General features: G+C 37.5%; 1 protein-coding gene across 6 annotated transcripts in view; it reads right to left on the reverse strand.

Annotated features, from left to right (window-relative positions):
• Nucleotides 1–260: 260 nt before the first annotated feature.
• The window catches only part of CD200 (CD200 molecule), a 31352-nt gene continuing 9053 nt past the window's right edge, over nucleotides 261–22559 (reverse strand). For 2 of the 6 annotated variants that reach the window (XM_054550285.2, XM_054550286.2), the window contains exons 2-6: nucleotides 22216–22297; nucleotides 17989–18315; nucleotides 15448–15720; nucleotides 13449–13556; nucleotides 261–1532 (exon numbers count right to left, since the gene is read on the reverse strand). In XM_054550285.2, coding sequence (XP_054406260.1) covers nucleotides 1525–1532; nucleotides 13449–13556; nucleotides 15448–15720; nucleotides 17989–18315; nucleotides 22216–22288 — 789 coding nt within the window. In that variant the 5' untranslated portion in view covers nucleotides 22289–22297 and the 3' untranslated portion in view covers nucleotides 261–1524. 6 annotated transcript variants of the gene reach the window in all.

Consider the following 22559-nt stretch of genomic DNA (forward strand, 5'->3'; position numbering starts at 1 on the left):
GCCCGGCTAATTTTTTGTATTTTTAGTAGAGACGGGGTTTCACCGTGTTAGCCAGGATGGTCTCGATCTCCTGACCTCGAGATCCGCCCGCCTCGGCCTCCCAAAGTGATGGGATTACATGCGTGAGCCACCGCGCCCGGCCCAGCTCATCTTTTAGGAGGGGAAAGATAGAGAGGAGGGGAGGGTTTTACATGTGATGGGAAAAGACAAGGATTATCATTCATTTCCACATTTCCCAAGAGAATATCATAAGCCAAATATTTGGAGTCAACACTTTTAATTGTTCAATATTTTACTACAAATATAAGAAACAATACAGAATTAAATAACACATGAAAATCTTGCTATATATATATAAATATCCAATTTAACAGCGAAAACAACTTACACTTTAATTCCTAGGCCACTGGATAGACACAGACAAAGCAGAATATACTGAAAAAGCAACTGATTATGGTTATTAAAGATTCAACATCATTCCATAGCTGGAACAATATCTTTAGAACAAAGGGATTGTATGCTCATATTTGCCTCCTCTGCTATTGTGAAAAGTTAATGCATGGAAAAAGAAGCCAGCAGAGACAAAGCATATGAATTGGCTGACTGCTATACAGGAAATCTCCTAAACATCTGTTTTCATAATGTATTTTCATTATATGAGGCTGAATTTAGAATGATGTAAAATAGGGCTGGGTCATGTTATAAGACAAATGGACAGGGAAAGCATGCTTCTCAAAAAATGTGAGCTATTGTCTAAGACTAACAATATTTATCTAGCTATAAAAATAAATAAGTTAAATGAATAAGTTAAGATTGCCAATGTTACTTCACAATAAATTCAGTCCTATTTTTGTTGGAGTAAATCTCATAGAAGCACATGAAGAACAGCAGTGAAACCAAGGATTCTAGCAAGGCCAGCTATTAGCAAAGCAGTAAGCAGGAACTGGACTAGATACCAAATGATGGGGAAACAGACTCATAGACCTAAGAACACGGGAAGAAGAGATGTAACATCAACAGAAAGGCAAAAGGTAAGCTCTCTGTATTCTTTCTTCTCTCTCTCTTTCAATTCTTCCCCCTTTGCTTATTCCCTTTTTTTTTTCTGGAATTACACTTTAAATTAAGTTTTAGAGCTATGTGGTAAATTATTTGGTCCAATTCCTTTATACTTTGGATGAGGTAAAGTGACTAACAGAGGTCCCCACCAGTAGGAGCCCAAGTCAGTCTGTGAGCTCAGTGCTCCTGATACTAAGTCCAGTGCCCTTTCAACCACATAACATGGCATTGCTTTACAAAATCAAGTCCTACAACAGACCTGAGAGGTAAAATGACTTCCTCTTGGGATTCAAACACTGAATAGCTCAGATGGCAGTAAAAAATCGTGGGATCCTTAAGGCTTTCGCTCCCACCCTTTTGCTCTTTCAGGTCCTTTGGAGAATGGAATGGCCCCTTTTCCTCCTGCTTTTCTCTTGTGTCAAATTCAAGTAGACCAGGGAATCACTTTCAGGGTGCTGTGTGACTCATTTAGGGCTCTGGATAAAAGAAAAACAAGGTATTAACTTTGGACACTTGTAAATTCTATCATAATAGATTTTAAGAAGATAAATAATAGAGAGATTAAGAAACACAGAATTATTCTAGTGTATATTCATTGGCAAGGAAGTAGACATTTCTGACCCAGTATGATGTGAGGGGACTATGTCTCTTCGCAAGAACAAAAGTAGGCTGGATGTGGTGTCTCATGGCTGTAAGCCCAGTGTTTTGGCAGACTGAGGCGGGAGGATCATTTGAGCCCAAGAGTTCAAGACCAGTCTGGGCAACATAGTTAAGACCTCGTCTCTACAAAAAATGAAAATAAAAAAAATAGCTGGACTTGGTGGCACGCACCTGTAGTCCCAGCTACTCAGGAGGCTGAGGCATGAGGATAACTTGAGCCCAGGAGATTGGGGCTGCAGTGAGCTATGATCTCACCACTGCACTCCAGCCCCAGGCAATATAGCAAGACACTATCTCTAAAAAACAACAACAACAAAAAAAACAAAACTAAAACAAAAATAAAAGGGCATACGTAATCCTAGGAAATAATGGTTTAGCAAATCACCTAAGACTACAAGTAAAGGAACATGTTCAAAAATTCCAAATGATCAAAATGTATTCTATTTATAAGCTTTGTTTCTGATGGGTAATAACTCACTGGATGTCACGTAGAAATGGTCATGAAGTAGAGGTCTTTCCAAGGGCCAGTGGCTTTCTGGCACATACTGGGAGCCTGGAAACCTCTCAAGGCACATAGATGATGAAGTAAAAGACTTGGAATTTTATCTTGGCACCACCTCTCACTCTCTGTGTAATCTTAGGTAATTGTTTACCAGAACCTGCAAAGTTCTGCACATTTTAGATCCTGCCCAATATTTCTAACATCAGATATCAATGGACCATGGAAAGACCATCTTCTCCCAACAATAATTTTCAATTTCAATAGTAAAAACGAATTACTAGAAAAATGACATAAAATAACATAATTCATTTTAAAATTATCAGATTTAACAGATATAAATTACTGTCAAATTCTTATCATAGAGTGTAAGCATTTTTTCTCAATTATATACTTATTGTGCTTCAGACTAGTAAAGAACACTTCTTGGATGGGCAACCATCCTCAGACCACATTTGGAGTAACACTGCTCTAAAACATATACACATATATATGTATATATATATATTTTTTGAGATGAAGTCTCACTGTGTCAACCAAGCTAGAGTGCAGTGGCGCAGTCTCTGCTCACTGTAACCTCCACCTCCTGGGTTCAAGTGATTCTCCTGCCTCAGCCTCCTGAGTACCTGGGAGTACAGGCACATGCCACTGTGCCCGGCTAATTTTCATATTTGCAGTAGAGATGGGGTTTCACTATGCTGGCCAGGCTGGTCCGAACTCCTGACCTCAGGTGATCTGCCCACCTCAGCCTCCCAAAGTGCTGGGATTACAGACGTGTGCCACCGCGCCCTGTAAAATATTAATGATTTTTCTGCCTTAGAGCTTTCACATTTGCAATTAATTTGCTAAAAGCCACTCTTCCCTTGTCTCCTCCATGGCTGGCTTATTATTCTCTCCTAGCAGGTCTCTGATTAAAAGTCACCACCTCAGTGAAGTCTTCCGTAACAAATTCCAAGTAACTGGTACCCTTTTCAAGTTATCCTCTTTCATTGCATGCTATATTTTATATTATTCTATATTATTTCCTTGTGCTAAAATCTCGTGTTTTAATAGTATCCTTATTTGTTGATTCACTTGTCGTTTCTCTGCCTGTCCCTCTAACCTGTCATCTCCATTAAAATGGCAAGGTTGTGTTTTGTTCATTATAGTATAATATAGTTCAATATAGTATAATAACCAGTGCTAATTACAATGCCAAGCATATTACATGTTACATATTACAATGTAATATTATATATTACAATGTAACTTATTACATGTTACATATTACAATGCCAAGCATATTACCAGTGCTAATTACAATGCCAAGCATATTAAAAATTATTAATAAATACTTATAAAATAAATACTTATAAAATGAATGAATGAATTGAACTTCTGTGAATTTGGTTTTATCACCTATCAGATGGTGATACTTTCCTTATCAATTGCTGTGAGAATTAAATGTAATAACTTCTAGGTCTAGTCCTTTTGTCTCATGAACATCCATTTAAATATTTAAGAACACCCTCCATGCCCTCCTTTCATCCCCACGTATAAAGTTTTATCTTGTGAAATCTAAGTGCGTTTTCCCTGAGTGGTAAGACTGTGCATTTTGAACTATCAATTATCAATAACAGAATTTATAATTCTTATATGACCTAACTACTGACTGGAATCCAGAATAATAATCTAAATGATAGCATGGTTTCCTTTAAAGATCACTAGTATACATTTTTGTTGTTGTTGTTGTTTGTCTGTTTTTTTAAAAAAAAGCTCTTAAATTAAGCCTGACTTTGAATGGTTGATTACTTGATTCTGCATCTGGTCTGAAGAAGTTTTTCCTTTCTCTAAAATAAAGTTTCTATATATCTTTCTCCCTCCGTCGCCTCAAAGGCCATGCTTTACTCACAGCCCTTGCCAGAGCAAAACCTTTTAGGATTCTTCTAAGCTCTAGAATACCTAAGGACTACCTGAAGTACTGGCTAATTTGCAAATACACAGGACACTTGTAGAGAATGTGATTCTTTGTCGTTTTGTGTGGTTAAGGAATATATTTCCATTTTCTTTCTCTGTTTCTCTCTCTCTCTCTTTCTCTCTCTCTCTCTTTCTTTCTTTCCTCTCTCTCACTTTTCTTTCTTTCTCTCTTTTCTTTCTTTTTGGATTGGGTAATCTATGAAGCAATGTATGAGGGAACAAAAATAATAAGATAAGTTTAAAACATATGGAATAGAGAGTGAAGAAATTGTTTAGTGCAGAGAAGATAGAACAGCCAAGTTGTGGTAAGGATAGGAGAAACTTGATGCAAAACTCATGCGTCAGTGCTGATGGGGAACCTAGGGCAGCTTTGGATCTACAAGCACCTTCAGGTAGCCGCTCTTCTTGACATGTGGCAGTTTAGTTTCCTGGAAATCCATTTATACACATCCTTACAGGAACTGCCCTTCCTCTACCCTTGACTTGCACTAGCTTCAGTGAGTAATTTTTCTTCCCACACTCCTACAAAAAAAATGTCTAAGCAAAACAGTTTTTCGTCTTCAAAAAGAGATACAATTGCACTAGCAGGAAATCAGTTTTCGGCATCACAAGTTCATCTAGGCATCACAAGCTCATTTCAGTACGTGCATGTTTTTAGAACGCACATTTTCTGATTCTCTCTCCCCAGTGGGTCCCCACAAATTTCTCCCAAGACCGCTACTGAAATGACTTATATAGCAGGTCCTCCAACAACATCCTTTCATTCCACAACATCTTGTTATAATGCTGATGAGAAAAACAACAGAATCCCATCAAGGACCACTGTGTGGAGTTAGCACATTCTCCCCAAGTCTGCATGGGTTTTCTCTGGATACTCCGGTTCCCCCCCCACGTCCCAAACATGTACTGCATGTTATGTAAATTGGCATGTCCAAATGGTCCCAGTCTGAGTAACTGTGTGTGTGTGTGTGTGTGTGTGTGTGTGTGCGCGCGCATGTGTGAATGCCCCCTGCTATGGGATGACGTCCTGTCTGGTGTCAGTGTCTGCCTTGCATCCTGAGCTGCCAGGATAGGCTCTGGTCACCCATGCCCTTGAGCTGAAATCACTGAGTGAATAATTATCTCACTTGTTTTTGTTACTCTTAAATGTATGCATAGCTCACATTTATTTCAATGTTTAATATTAGAAATGTTTTGGTCTTTATTAAAAGTTTGGTGATGTTTTTGTGGCCAGAAACTTAAGTCTTGTTTCTATCATTTAGCCTGTGGTAAAATTGGTTTTGTTACGTGCCATTTTGCTTAAACTTGCAGTTTCCAAGAACCTATTGATGACGTTAAGACTTACTGTATGAGTTCTTCTCCCTTCCAAATACTCATGCCCATGTGTCCAAACAGATTCAGATAACCTGAAATCTTCCTCAAAGCTTTCCTAACTGCTACAGTTCCTAAGTTTGTCCCTCCATTTACCTCTCTAGACTCGTCCCTCCTTGAACATTTGTACAATTCATGAAAATATACATCGATAAAACGAAAAAGGACCTTAGATTTAGTAATTACAAAAATGAACATTTGTTACAAACTTAGTCTGCCGCATTGGTGTGCTAGAGCTTTATTGGCTCAGGCTGATGGTTAAATTGTTAGTAGCTTGAAATTTGCTATGGTGGGAACTTTTACTTCACAGAAGTTGGCGACAGCTACAAATAAGCACTCCAGCTCTCTCCTCCCAGGCCAGTGTTCTAGCGTATCATTCGTTTTAGGCACTTTTCTTTCTTTTTTTTTGAGACAGAGTCTCGCTCTGTCGCCCAGGCTGGAGTGCAGTGGCACGATCTCTGCTCACTGCAAGCTCCGCTTCTCGGGTTCACGTCATTCTCCTGCCTTAGCCTCCCGAGTAGCTGGGACTCAGGCGCCCACCACCACTCCCGGCTAATTTTTTGTATTTTTAGTAGAGACTGGGTTTCACCCTGTTAACCAGGATGGTCTCGATCTCCTCACCTCGTGATCCACCCGCCTTGGCCTCCCAAAGTGCTGGGGTTACAGGCGTGAGCCACCGCGCCTGGCCATTAGGCACTTTTCTAAGCACTTGTATGTATTCCCGTTTAAATCTTCACAACATTCTTATGAGATACAGTTATAATTATTATCCCCATCTTACTCAATGAGGAAAAGGAGGCACAGGGAAGTTAAATGGCTTGTCCAAAGGTACTCAGCTAATTTGTAAAGGACAGGATTTGATCAAAATCACTAAGTAATTGTTCATTGTTGCAAATAAAAATGACTGACTAGAAAACAACCAATTTTATATGTCATTTGCAATCATCCTTGCCAAAATTAACAGTTGAAAACTTTAAACTCTTGAAGGAGAAATATTGTAGAAATAAATATCGCATTCAGTTTCTCAATTATTTCACGCAGCCTTGGTTAAGATGAAAAGAATTTCAGTTAGATAAGGAGTAATAACTTCAAGAGATCTATTGTACAACATGGTGACTACGGTTAATAACAACGTATTGTATTCTTGAATATTACTGACAGAGTAGATTTTATGTGTTCATACCACAAAAAAATAAGTATGTGAGACAATGCACGTGTTAAGTAGCTTGATTTAGCCATTCCACAATGTATACATATATACAAATATCATGTTGTACACCATAAATACATACAATTTCTGTTTTCAATTAAAAAATAAAAACAAAAATTCATAATAAGTAATAGTTTTTAAAAAGATTAACAGACAATTGTGTACACAATCCCAAAGGTATTTAATGAGAACTGTTTAAAGGACTTTCAAAATACAAGGCTAGCATTTCTCTTTATTGTGTAAAAATGGGAGAAGGTTAGAGAATTTATAAACTAGTGTCCACAGAGACTCAGAACTAGCAGCATTGGTCAGTCATCATGAAATTCTATCTAGTTCGAATACTGAGAAGGGCAAGAGGCTCTCTTTTGATAGCCTCTCATTCATAAATTTCCATAATTGTGCCTTATGAAATGCGGAACTTAACATTGAAGTTGTGATTTTTGCAAAACATGTATTGCATGTTTGTAGTACAAAATTTCATTTGTTCTTTATTTACTAGAAGAAATTGTATTTTTTTACAATGTGGTTATTTTTAGAGATTAAAATTATTCAATTAAATTGTACTGAACATACTTTCATTTCTTAATTTTTTTTCCTGATATTTCTAACATTTTTTTCTACTTAATATACTCCATCAAATATATATTTTTAGCTGTCTTTAAAAAAATTGTTAGTGGAAGAACTGCTCTACTGCATATGGGCTGCTGAAATCAATTGGGGCCTATAAATGGGAATTTTGAAGAATTCTGAAAATGATATGAAAAGCATTGAGGCTCGTAAAATCTATAATGACCTCATAACATGACTCTGCAAGTATTAGGGACTGAGAAATTCCCAGCTTAATAAGTTATGATAAATGGGGAAAGACCAATTTGGTTAGGCCTACTATCACCACACATAGTGATAAATATAATTTTCCCACTTTGAACTTTCACAGTTCCCTGTGAACTTGTGTTTACGGGATGCTTATGACTAAGAGAAAGGAAGTCAGAATTGCTTCCTCTGTGAAAAGGTGGAAATAGGGAGAAGCAGGAAATATGCAAGAACTGAGATTCTAAGAAAAAAAGTTTTTTTAATATTACAGTTAGTGATAGATTTTGTAATATTACATACAGTTAGTGATAGAAAACAAGGGAAAGCAGAAGTGATGCTTTTGCATTACAGATTTGAGAGACAAAATATAAACTTGGAAAATAAAGCCTTGCCTGGTCAGAGGTTCTGACCAGGTTTTGAAGTTCTCTGATAGAGAGTTGCCAGGAACAGAGCAAAGGCTATGGAATTACAGAGAGAGAATGCTTCCACTGGGAGGTCAGTAAACAGCTGTCCCTCTAAGTAACTCACTCCCACACCCTCTTAGCATTTGTGGTAGGCATAATAATGGCACCCCAAAGACATCCATATTCTAATTCCAGGAATCTGTGAATATGTTACTTTACATGGCAAAAGGAATTTTGCTGATGTGATTAAATTAAGGACCCTGAGATGGATTATGCAGTTGGGCCCATTGTAATCACAAGGATCCTTATAAAGGCAAAAGGAGACAAACTCCTTATAAAGGAGTGATTCAATGTGAAAAAGACTCAACTGGACATTGTTGGCTTTGAAGATGCAAGGCAAGGAATGTGGGCAGTCTCTAAAAGCAGGAAAAGAGAGAGAGGGAAAAAAAGGATTCTCCCCTAGAGCCTCCGGAAAGAAATGTCTCCCTGCAAACACCTTGTTTTAAGCCCAGTGAGACCCATGTTGGACTTCTGATCTCTAGAACTGTAGTATAATACATGTGTGTTGTTTTAAGCCGCTAAGTGTGTGATAATTTGGTAAAGAAGCAATAGAAAATTAATACAGCATTTATGATGTTTCCCCTTCTGTAAGCCATGTTGAGTACTTTCATTAAGTGGCCCAATCTTTTCCAGTTTAAGTAGCATACAGTGGTTTCTTTTGTTAGTAGAGGCTAGAGTCTTGGATCTGTTTAGAGGCAAGCTTATTATATGGGTGTGACTATACTACTGAAATGCACAACGGTTCCAAAAAAAACAAACTGGTAATAGACACTAGGTAAAGGATATATGCAAGCTAAAATGCAAAAGGAGCAGAGATGTTAGAGGGTTTTTCAGCTGGAAGATTTTCTCATCCTTTTTGTTTTTCATTAATTAGTCTAACAGGTACTGACAGCTAATCTCCTTAAACAGCCCCATGGCCAAAAAGCCAAGGGAATGAGTATGCCATTTGAGGACTGAACACACATTGAATTATTGGGCAGGAGACTGAGATGTCTTGAGTCCTAGAGATGTTCCCCACATACAGACTGAAACTTAAAATTTGGGTCATCTATGCCCATGTGGGTTTGGATGTTAGAGAGAACAGCAAAGAACAGCTCCAGGCAAGAATGTCCAGGCATTAAGAATCTGTTTGCTAAGGGTTTTGTGATAAGATTATATATGTCATCTTGGCATGATAGGTAAATCATATAAAATTTGTAAAATTTTTGCAGAAAAATAGCCTTGGAATTCAAGATTTCTCCCAGCAATACTAATCTAAGCAGTTCAATGAAGATTCTTTATCGCTTTTCTCATGTAAAGCATCACATTTCTTCCTCCTGGAACTATAAGGATACTGGGGTGGGGTTGGGTAGTGCCATTCATCCAGCCTCTGTCAGGGAAGCGTAAGTACTTTTTGAGCAAAACAAAGGTTCTTATTCATACAGCCTGGACAGAGGGCTACCCATTCACACAGCCTTTGTACAGGAAGCAAAAGTGCTTTCTGAGCAAAGCAAAGGTTGTTATTTCAGGAGGGGTGAACAGATATTTTTTGTTTTCCCCTTTCAACTAATGACCAATTACATCATCACAAATTGTTTATTGAACACCTTTGTTGTTTGTATTAAGTATTAAGTATTAAGCTTAAAATAGGAGAAAGTCACATGCTGTTATCCAGGAAATGACGTTTTATTAACTTTGCCATTGTTATTATACATTGCCAGGAACCCATTCATAGGTTAGGTTATTGTGAAGAGAAGGAAATCAAGATAAATATACAGCTCATGTAGATGAAAAACATACTTCTACACAGATTAGCTAGTACTTGAAAAAAAAGTGAAGTTTGGCATATAAATTTTACATGAGTGTCTAAATTTTCTATTGTTCTCCAAAGCAACCTTGACTCAACCAAACCAAAGCAAAGCAAACCAAACCAAACAAAATAAAGCTGCCTAAAAATTAGGTGATTGTCTATGATGATCTGCCCCAAAGTGAAGTTTCTTTTATTGTTTCTGAGAAGCAGGTAATTGTTGGCGAGTTGACTAATGAGAAATAAAAGATTATTCTCAACTCCAAATTTAACTACATTGTCATATACGTGAAAGGCACAACTTTATGAAATCACTGGGTTTTAATAGAAAGAAGTATTTTGAGATGGTGGAAAATTTCCCTAGGAAATTTTAATTCTTTCTCACTTACTGTTTTAAAGTACTGGATTCATGAAAGAGAAAAGAATGTTCTTTGAAATCTTATTAGTCTTACTATGGTAGTCCCCTGGGGAGTAACTGTGATAATTCTTCCCAGGAGAATTTTTCTCCTGGGAAGAAAAATGGCCTGTGCTACTTCACAGTTGGAAAAAACCAACGTCATGCTCTCTGGCATTATACAGGATCACAAGAAAAGTAATGGTAGTCTAACTTCTACGTAAAAATAACACCAGTACCTATAAGTTTGCTTAGGCATTTGTGAGCAATGAGTAGTGATTATGACCTAAAATAAACTTCTGTTTTGGTCATTTACCCAACACAGAATTGACCTTACTTAACAGACTTACCTTACTTACACCAGATTTTTATTATTGGCTACTGGACAGCTACATGAAGATAATTCTTTGTCTGCTCACACTCAATAAATTCAAAAACTAATTGGTCTGTCTCCTTTGCTTTTCTACAAACTTTAAACACTCTCTCTCTCTCTCTCTCAGTTCCACCTCTTCACTTTAGTGTTTCTGTTCACATCACCATTTTTGAGGTCACCAAGTTCAAAACCTTTGTATTATTTTGGACCAGTCGTGTTTTCCTGCCCATTCGGAAATTTTATGTTTTCAGATGATGGAAAGGAAAAGAGAAAGAAAAGAAAAGTAAGGATGAAAACAACTGGAGGGCAATTGTGTAGGACTATTCCCCTTCCTCACAAAATATCAACCAGAATTTGTTAATTGCAGAAATAAAAAGTGTCACTATCTTCTATGATTTTCTTTCCTTTCTCTTTTCTTTGTCCCAACTTTTTGTATAACCTGAAGTTTGGTCTAAATGAACCAGTATTTGCTTAGCCCTGAGCATTTACGCTTCAGCATAATTGACTCTTGGTTTTACTAGCTGTAAGTATATGAAGCCAAATTATCTGGCTGTTAAAATTTCTAAATCAGTTGTTATAGTTTGGATACTTGATCCTGCAAACCTTATGTTGAAATCTGATCCCCGATGTTAGAGGTAGGGCTTAATGGGAGGTGTTTAAGGGGGGAAGATCTCTCGGGAATTGATTAATGCCCTTGGTGTGAGTGAGTTCTCTCTCTGTTAGTTCCCATGAGAGCTGGTAAAACAGCCTGGCAACACCCTCTTTAATTTTCTTGTCTCGCCTTCTGATCTCTGCACACACTGGCTCCCCTTTTCCTTCTGCTATTAGTGGAGGTAGCTTGAGGCCCTCGCCAGAAGCAGATGTTGGCACTGTGCTTGTATAGCCTTCAGAAGCCAAATAAACCTCTTTTCTTTATGAATTACCCAGCCTCAGGTATCTTTTATAAGCAACACAAATGGAAAAGAAATGAGTCAAAAATCCAGTCATTGAAAATATGCCACTGAACATTCAGAGGAATTAATTCAATTGGCCATATGTCATGAAGACATCATCAGTAAATGGCAATCCTGATGCGTACAGGAGTCAACATAGGTTCAGGTATTTATTTCATAAGTGAGGAAAAACTTGGGCAGAGAAATAAGCTGATTATTTTTGCTTCAAGAATCAGATATTGGCATTGAATGACTATATTTCCCAGAAAATCCAAGACTTGCTTAATGAACAAGGGTAATTATTTCGCGTGTCTCTTTCCAGTAGAATTTACCTCAGGCTTGAGTAGATTGCATTATAAAACTTTTGCCCAAGAGGGACTTTTAAAAATGAATTTAAATACTTTATACTTGTCTGCTTGCACTTTCCAAAAGAAAAGGGCATTGACAGTAAGCACAGATTAAGTGAATGCAACTGATAACAATAGCTCCTTTCAAGTCAAGACATTGGGGCATCAGTAATGACAGGAAGAACATTTGGCAGAGGTCAGGGCACCGGGGTTTAGTCCTAGCCTGCTCTTAAGAAGCTGTATGAACTTACGGAAGGAAGTCAGCTTTCCTCTCTGGGCTTCAGTTTCCTAATTGGAAAATAAAAATGTCTGGATAAAGTAGAATCAAACAGACTTCTGTCTTTGATTTTATTCTGTGGAGCACTTATGAGTTCCACGGGCTTATAATTATGTGCAGTAAGATTAACTGATTTGTGATCTTCTCTCCTGGACAGAACAAATACCTTTACCTACTTTTGCAAAAGGGCCACTGACACTGAAGGCCTTTTGTGTGTTTTATAAATTCAGAAGAATTAATCTGGAAGATTATGCAAAATAAAGTGGTCAAAAACTTGAAACATGAACAAAAACATAAAAATATAAACATAAAACGAAAAGGAAACATTTTTATAAAACATAAAATGAAAGGAAAAATGAGTGAGATTTTTAATCAAAGTCTAAAATAGCAATCAAAGCCAACTTTTTTTCTTTCCTGACCCCTATCCTTCGGTCATCTGAAATGGAGGAAACTCCCACACTACCCCTTCACCCTAGCAAATTTCCATTACACAAAAAATAAAGTGCAGCTTTGTATTCGCTTCAATAAATTATGCACTGTCTACAGAAACCAAAGACATTTCATTCTTCCTCTCTATCTAGCTCACTGCTCTTGCTTTATAGTGTCTCTTGTTTTATAATTTCTCACAATATCTTAGACTGGCATTTATGAGGTACTCAATTTACAACAGGAGAAAGGGAATTGAAAAAAAATCACCTTAAAAATTCTCTCTGTCCTCAATCAGTTCATTCAGTAACTTAACATTTATTCAGTCCCTGGTATATATAAGATGCTGTGAGAGTTGTGAAAGATAAAGAGAAATTTACAGTCTAGAAGGGCAGAACGACATGACACAGTTACTGTAAGTATGGATCACTTGCATGATGCTAATAGTGTTTGAGGCATCGTGGGAGTATAACACAGAAAGTGCTACTTAATGAGTGATCATAATTGGACAATTGCAGTCTCTTAAATGGGCAGATGGCCTGTGAAGTGCTATAAAAAGAGAAGAGATTGTCGTTCTCATTAATGAGTGGAAAGGACCTTGTGTGGGTGCCAGACTTCTTTCTTTGGTTCTATCACCATTGTTTGATTTCATTAGCTTTTAAGTCATCTTAGCAAACAAAAAGCAGAAATGTCCAATTTAATGTCCAATTGCAAGAAAATGCCCCAACGCATTTTAAAACAGCATCAACATTTCTGTATTTTGGAAACAACAAACAAAACACATTGTTGCCATTCCCTTATTTATGTCTTCAAATGACTCACAAATTGTCATTAAAAATCAAATTTAATTTATGTCATTTTTTGAACTCCCTGTGACAACTCACCTCGGTCCTGATTCCGGTGACGTTTCCAGTACAGTAAGATTGAGATTAAGACGAGAAGAATTACCAGGGAAACAATGCTTAACAATAGTGGAACTGAAAACCAATAGCCTATAGATATTGAAGAAAGAAAAAGGAAAATGACGTCACAAGAGGAAATTGTTGAGGCAAAAAGTGATAAAGCAATAGAGTTGAGCTTTTAGTTAAAATTATCCTTAAATACATACATATGTAAGTTTATACGTATGACTTCATATTATTTTAATAATATTTAGATATTAGTAATAGCTAACATGTTTTATCTGGCTACTATGTAATCAGAGCTTTAAACTTATCTCATTTAATCCTCAAAACACCCCAAGAGTTATTATTTTCTAACAGATTTAAAGAAAACTGAGGCTTTGAGAATTTAACTGAGATCAAAATCAGAATAACAAATGGGATAGCCAAGGCTCGGTTGAAAGTCTGTTTGCCTCTAAAGCACATATTCTTTGCCATACTGTCTATTAAAAGAATATATGTTTATTGAGGAAATTGTGGAAAATGCAGAGAAGTACAAAGAAAGAAACATGAATCTCATGATTTCAACCCCCAGAGATAACTCATCCCAAAGTTTTTATTAAATTTCTCCTTATCTATGTCTTTAATGCAACTCAGCCTAAATATCAGTTTCTCAGTGTCATGTTGCAATGCAAAGGCAAATGAGGAACTCCTTGATTTGGGAGTCTCTAGCATCTTCTCCATACCTCCATAATGGGATTCGTCACATCATTATTTAACTGAACACCTCAGACCTCAGACAGGGATTTGTTTGATTTCTATAGTTCCAATGCTTGACATAATGCTTTGAGCATGGAAGACTTTTGGTAAATGTTCACAGAATAAACAAACATTATACAAGTGGTATATAAACAGTGTAAGTGATATACGTCAAATCTGGCATTCTTGAAAAAAAAAAAAAAAGACATTCTCTTTTAGGTTCTTGTTTTTCCGGGAAATATACCCTTTGCCATGGCTGAATCTGAAGATCTCTTCACAAATATCCAAATCCAACACTGCAAGTCTTTTTGACCAAATTTGCCTAAATATCCAATTTCTGATTAGTCTGGGTTTTCAGGGACTCCAAAGGCCACTGCAGTAAAGAGGTGGGTGTAGAAAGCTTTTCCAGTTTATTGCTCATAATTTCTCCAAAAAAGAGGAGTAATACTTTTTAGGAGGCTTATTACTGACTGCTTCATCAGGAGTCAGTGCTTCAAAACTACACAGAGAAAAGACGTGGCTATTATTGCTAAAACTTCTTGTCTTTATAATCTCTGCTCCCTTTATTCTCTCCTCTGTCATTCTTACCTCTTGTATCTATGAGGCCCAGAGACAGTAGTTTAGACAAAAACACAAGAAAGCAAAAAGGGACTTGGATAGGAGGCAGTTTGCTTTAAAATGGGTGATGAAAGCACTTCAGATAGGTCCCTTTCTCACAGTCTAGATTATACAGTGATTTCATTGCAGATGTCACTTCTTCCGGGAAATCTTCCAAATCTCCCCCAGATTGAGCCCCTCTTTCCCAACCTCCAATCCTCCCATGGTGCATCATAGCTTTCTCACTGAAGAATGCAATGCACAGTTTTACAATTGCCCATTCATTTATCTCTATTCCCTAGTAGACCAGAAGCTTAGGGACTGAGTCTTGCTCATTGCTGCACTTTCCGTGTTCAACCCAAAATCTGGCCCAGAACAGACCTAATTACATGTTAATAGAGTGGAAGAAATAAATAAATGAATGGATCTCAGGAACAGCATTTGGTGTGTGGGCAATGAACTACATTTATGAAAGTAAAACTTGCTTTATTTGTTTCTTCAATTTTGTTTTGTTTTTTCCTTATTTGCCCCATTCTTTCTCCAAATAGATGACGCTAAGAGGCTGAAAACCTCTGCAAGACACTCACTGCTTTCCAGGTGCATGCACACAGACACAGCCACAGCCACCTTGCTCACTTTCTCTTACCTTTGTTGACGGTTTGCTTAAAGTCGGTCACAGTCCCCAGGTGCAGCACCTGGCAGATCACCTCCTTCCCCACCTGATTCTTAGGGTCTTTGATATGGAGGATGCTGGTAACAGACGTGGTCCCATTTGGGTGAGACAGAGTCACTGTACTATTTTCAATCCCTGACCGAGGGACCTTCCAGAAGACCATGGGGGCTGGGCGGGCAGTGGCAGAGCAAGTGATATTTAGGTGGTCTTCAGAGAATTTGTAATGAAGGGATACTATGGGCTGTACTGGGACAAAAAATAAATATGATCTGTTATCAGTTAAGCACCTGGTCTGAGTACTGCAGTCTCCTCAGAGAGATGAAGGAAATATGCTTATAGAAAGATAATGGAGGCTAGAAGGATAGCGTGGCATATCCTACCCAAACTGGGCACTTTCCAGTTCCTCTTGTGTCTAATTTTCTGATCTGCAGGATGGAGACTGTCCTAGTACAAACCTGTGATGAGAAAGACCCTTTCTGTAATTTGTCTGTAGCAGAATTTGTCAGATGGACATAGAGTATTGAGAAGTCAGATGATACTTTTCTCTCCCAAACAGTCCTAATTATTCTGTTCTCTTCCAGGGGCAATGCAGCATCTCTGCCTTCTTCTGGGTATTCCTCTTAAATGGCTTGACAATAACCACCAACCAGCACTGCCATACATGTGTCCTGTACCTATCAGAGGCACTAGGGCAGTTTTGGAACAGAGAGCCCATAGAAAGGCTACTGCTTAGAGATAGCCATTTTCTTCTTGGAGCTGGACCAGTGAATTAGACACATGGAGGAGAGCTGGAAAATCCCTTTTTGGAAGAGCTACACAAAATGCAAATTTGGAATTCATAGCTAATAACCATAAAAATTAAGAAATGACTGTTGGAAGAGCACTGGAAATCACCTAAGTTAAGAAAAAATAACTAGTTTGTGAGAAAATTGTTTCCAGGTCAGCTGTAGCCTCTACCCTTTTGATAATCCCCTGACTAGTGAGTTCATTTTTGTTGGAATATAGAATTTTTCTTTTCTAAGCAAATGTAAACTTGTCTTTCTGTGGTTGGCTTTGGAGCCCACAAGATAATTAAATGGCAGTGCTAACTGAAAGCCTGGGCTGTGCTTATAGGTTCAAGAGGCAGGTAGAAGACACTGGGTTGGGGAAGTAGGGCTATGGAACTGTGGCTCTGGCTAAGATTACTAATGTCTGTGAGCACTGGAAGAAGGGAAATAAAAGTGAAAAAATATGAATATGGTTGATGGGCCAGACTGAGTGTTGAGGTCCTATGATGTATCAAAGAATGGCTTACATGAAAGTTATAAGGTGTGGCTGGAAAAGGTCAGTGTGGAAGAGAACAGAATTACTAGCTTTAAAGCTCAGAGACATCTGCTTTTCAGGAAAAAAAAAATACAAAAGTCTATGGGTGAAGGAAGGAGACTAACAGAAAGAAAGATGAGAGGAAAAGAGGAAGAGAATAAAAAGGAACAGAAATGAGAAAAATATGACATAAGAAAAAAAGAAGAAAAATTAGATAGGAAGGAAAGAAGAAAGGAAGGCAGAGAGAGGAAAGGAAGGAAGGAGACAGGTAGGAGAAACAGAAAAAGAGAGAATGAAAGAAGTGGAAATCAAGAAAGAAACGACATGAGATTCTACAGAGAGGACCCATTATAGGCAAAATAAGTAAAAGAAATTTCTTTGGCATTGTCCTATCTCCCTTGCATTCTCTTCTACTAAGCCTTTTCTTCCCTGTGGGCAATATTATTGGCATGATTAAACTCTCACCTTAATATTCCTAATAACCATAAGTTTGTCCTCTACTCCCTAAAACTACTGCCATGTGTGCCATGCTCCAAAATAATCTCTTATTCCCACTTCCTAATCTTTCATCTCAGCTGTGTGTCAGTTAAGAAGAATCTCATCAAACTAAGCCTCTTGGATTTTAAAAGATGCTCTTGCCCAGTTATATCTTTAGTTGGCATCATTTCAGGTATGAAAGGGCTCTGCTCTATGTGCCCTTATCAATCCTGAAAGAGCTATCTCCCCAAGCAAAATGAGAAGGACAATCATAACTGGCTCAAGGCTAGTCCAATCTGGCTCTGTCCTTAGATCCAAAAAGTCAAAGTTGTAAGTGACCCTAGAAATGATCTATTTCACACTTATTGTCCAGACAATGAAACTCCAGTGGAGAGTGGATAGGACCCTTCTAGGGTCACATGATTGCTAGTGGCAAAGCCAGGTCTGAATCATATCACTGCTTATGGAGAACTTCTTGCCCTCACCATTGTCCTCAAATTTCTCCTGTTGACAGCAGGATCCCTCAGAGAAAAGATAGCTCCAGCCAAAGAATTCAGTGTAGCCCCATGAACTCTCCAAATAATCATAAACACAGCTATAGTAGACATGAAAGGCTATCTTCTCATGACCCTTTCTGTGGTTAAAATCCTGAAAAACTGGGCACTACAGCTATGTTCCAAACATTCTTGCAAATAGTATTTCCAGACACAGACAATGATTCTCAGAGACTCTCACCATAGACGGTGAGGCAGGCTGTTCCTGAGATCTTCCCAAAACCAAAGGTATTGAAGAGACACATGTAACACCCTTCATCCTCCAGGGTGATATTCCAGAAGGTGATGGTTGAGTTTTGGAGTCCCAGCTGGGTAATGTTTATCTTGTCTTTATAGGCAGGCTGGATCACCACCCCATGGTTCTCGCTGAAGGTGACCATGTTTTCTGGGCTTACAGCTTTCTTTTTCTGCCATGTTACAATGAGGGCTTCCTGTGCATTTTGCAGAGAGCATTTTAAGGAAGCAGGTGTGTACAGCTGCTCTCTTTCATCCTGGGTCACCACTTGCACTATGGAATCATAAAAGAACATTTATATTTAAAGATTGTAACACACATACACTTTTTCCTGATTATAAATAAAATGTATATTCAATGTCAAATATAGGAAAGATAGAGAAAATGCAAAGAAGAAAACATTTATTTACATTCCTACATGATGCCAGAGAAATATATAGGTTCAAATATGTTTGTTCAATCTTTAAAGAATAGTAGCAGAGTAGAAAAACAAGAAAGCAACTCTCAGTTACAAGAAATTGTGAATGATCTGTGTAAGCTGCGAAGTAGGTAAAATGAGATTGAAGATGTAAGCTGCCAGGTAGGATAGCAGCTTCACCAATCTTGTCCATGCTTGGAGAAGTAGAAGCAAAGAGCAGGAAAAGGCCAAAGGATAACAGGCAGAGTGACCACTTCAAGTAAAGAAGATGGAGCAGCCCTATGCATTCCACATAAACACACAAACATACACAATCTACAAAGGAAGCAGGTGGAACAGAGGTGTCTGCCTCCAGGAAGCAAGAGTGTGTATAGGAACATAGGTAAAGAGATTTATGGGACAATGTTCTGGAAGATCTTGAAGCTTTGGCACACAAATAATAATTTACACACCCTCCACTTTCACTAAATGCTATGGTGGTAATTTCTTCCCTTCCTCAATATTAGCAACTCCTACTATCATACATTATTTGATGGAAAATCTCAACATAAAAACAAATAGCCAAACTTTTGAGAAAGCCAATACAATGAAAGAGAAATAATAAACTTTACAAACCCAATAACTCATACAAAATGAATAAAGATATCGTAAGACAATAAATACTTTGACATGAATACATGTGATTATATAAGTGTAATAAAAGCATAATAAAAGCATTATGAATAGTAGAAATTAGAGATATAGAAAATAAGAAATATAAAATTGCAACAGATTGGCTGACTTAGCAAAATGGATGCTACTGAAGAGTAAATTAGTAAAAAGTAAGAACAGGCCGTGAAATTATTCTAGAATGTAGCACAAAGAGATAATGATATGGAAGGGATTAAGGAAAAATTCAATAAGTAGACTTAAATGTTCCAAAATCAGTTCAGTAAGACTTCTAAAAGGAGAGGAAAAAAAGAATGGAAGACAAAACCACTGTAACAAGGGAAAAAAGTATTCTTCAAAATGATAAAAGGAACAATTTAAAATCAGATCTATTATAGTAATCATAAACTTTTATGCACCTAATAACATAACTCCAAAATATAGAAAGCAAAATAGAATTACAAAGAAAAAAGTTAAATTCACAATCATACTGAGAACCTTCAATTTAATATATTTAAACAATTGTTAAAGGAAAAAAGTTATATAGGAAATTTGAAAAACTGCCAGGTACAGTGGCTGATGCCTGTAATCCCAGTGCTTTGGGAAGTCAAAGTAGAAGACTCACTTAAGGCCAGGAGTTCAAGGTCAGCGTGGGCAAGAGATGAGACCCTTATCTCTACAAGAAATGTAAAAATTAGCCAGCCGTAGCATCATGTACTTGTAATCCTAGCTACTCAGGAGCATAGCACAGGAAGATTGCTTAAGGCCAGAAGTTCAAGGATGCAGTGAGCAATGATCGCACCACTGTACTCCAGCCTGGGTGACAAGGTAAGTCCATGTCACAAAGAAAAGAAAATTTGAAAAACAATATATATTTATATATGTACTTTAGGTATTTAATATTATCAATGTTTTATATGTTTATATTATATACACTATATACTTTATATGTATGTAGATCTCTCTCTCTCTCTGTGTATAAATATAAATTTCTTCTCTTCTCCAATATTAGCAACTAATACTATGATAGATTATTTGATGGAAAATCTCAAAATAATAACAAATAGCCAAACTTTTGAGAAAGTCAATACAATGAAAGAGAAATAATAAACTTTACAAACCCAATAACTCATACTAAACGAATAAAGATATCATAAGACACACACACACACACACACACTTTACTCAAAGAAAGGATGTATAATCTTTTCAAAACACACACAAAACATTCCTCCAAATTGAACTCAAAATAGGCTACAAAAAGTTGCTACCCTATGTATGGTCTTGAACACTGTTCATAATACAATAAAATTAGAAATTTACATACTTCTTTTAAGTCTTAGGTACACCGGAAAGCATAGAAAAAATCATAAATTACTATAACTGAATGACAATAAGAACATAATATGTTAAAAATCTATAGAAATGGGTAAGACATGCCTGGTGCAGTGGCTCATGCCTGTAATCCCAGCACTTTGGGAGGCCGAGGCGAGCGGATCACTTGAGGTCAGGAGTTTGAGACCAACCTGGCCAACAAAGTGAAACCCTGTTTCTACTAAAAATACAAAAATTAGCCAGACGTGGTGGCGGGCACCTGTAATCCCAGCTATTCAGGAGGCTGAGGCAGGAGAATTGCTTGAACCCGAGAGGCAGAGGTTGCAGTAAGCTGAGACTGTGCCACTGCACTCCAGCCGGGGTGACAGAGTGAAATTTTGTAGAAAGAGAAAGGAAAGAAAGAAGAAAGAAAGAAAGAAAGAAAGAAACGGAGAGAGAGAGAGAGAAAGAAAGAAAGAGAAAGAAAGAAGAGAGAGAGAAAGACAGTTCTCAGAGAAACATCTAATTCTAGCAACATTTAATAGAAAAGAAGAGATATTTAAAAATGAATACACTTACTTCCAAACTTCCTACCCTCCCTTTCAAATATCGCAGTGAATTAATAAAGATAAAGACACTAATAAAATGTTACACAAAATGTAAACTTGATCACAAGCATCCAGACTTGTTTTTAAAGACTGATAATCTGGATAAAATGTTGCCAAGTATAAGTAGAAAAAAAAAGAAGGCTGAGCAAACAAGCAACTCCCCCACAATATCAGGGAATGAAAGATGGGTATAACAAATACAGGCTGGAACCCCTGAGTATTGCATGATTCAAAACTAAATGACGTGTACTCCTGGAAGATGTTAAAAGTTCTGGGAAACTATCTGTTGCTAGGATTGAGACTTCTTGAAAGTTTGTTGAGATTTTGCAGACCAGAGATTTGAAGAAATTACTGCTTTTAGAAGGCAGAGTGAAAGGGGACTCAAAACTAGAGTTCAACTTTTAGATGAGTTTTTTTTTTTCTTTTTGACTATGGAAGAAATCGTTTAGGAGAAATTTACAATTCTTTGCTACCTCTATGGAATCTTACTTAGATTCCTCTGGTCAGTTGATAAGTCCTGTGATGAATGTTGTGGACCAGAGTTGGAGATGGGCATGAAGCCCATCTGATCTTCACCAGCATCACCCACATCTGTGGAGGCTGATGCTGAGCAACATCACACTGCAAGTGATGAAAAGGCCAGTGGTAAAGTGAGTGTGGCCTCCCAAGGAACTGAGGAGGAAGAGCTAGGAACTTCGGTAGATAAGTAGATGGCACAACCAAATTTGTTATACAATAGATAATATGAGCCTATATAACTTCCACATTTCATTGTTTTCTACATTTTTCTGTAAAAAGGTAACACACCCAATTTTAAGGCTTACTGCCAGATTACTTTCCAAAAAGATTGAATTCAAGCATTCCCATATCTTTAAAAACAGAGGAAATCACTATTTGTAATTCAATTCAGTAAGTGAAAAATGACATTTTAAAATAGAGGATTTTTTCATAAGTCTGGTTCATTTATTATGGAAACAGCTTCTAAATATCAAAGTGTGCTTCTACATCAAAAACAAAAATGTCGAAAGCGGAAAAGAACCACTTCCACTACTCCAGGCAGATTACATGCTTAAATAATTCATGCAGACAAATGGAACCAGCACAGCACAAACAACACTGGCTAAATATCTTCACCCCAGAAATTGTGTTTGCTGGGCTCCAAGCAAGGGAATTGAGTTTCTTTACCTTGTGCTGTGCACAGCACCACTGCTGCCATGACCCAAACCAGGCTGTAGGTAGACAGATGACAGAAGGGCATCCTGATCACCTGAAGACAGAAAGCAAAGTACAGAAATGGGGGTTTGGATTTGGACAAATCCAAGGAAGCTTCAATCTAATAGCTATTTCAGGGAATGTTGTAGCTAAGTTTTTACTCCCCAGAGAATTTTGGTTTTGTGGGAGCAGAACTAGAGGTTATAAATGGAAGAAATAACAAAGCATGCTCAGGATATGAGGAGGGAAAAGCAGCAGCGTGGCTTCAACACAATAGCAATCCCTGGCAATTTGGGGCCTTGCTCCTAAAGCCACCA

The sequence above is a fragment of the Pongo abelii genome, chromosome 2, assembly GCF_028885655.2.
Source record: "Pongo abelii isolate AG06213 chromosome 2, NHGRI_mPonAbe1-v2.0_pri, whole genome shotgun sequence".
Taxonomy (NCBI): Eukaryota; Metazoa; Chordata; class Mammalia; order Primates; family Hominidae; genus Pongo; species Pongo abelii.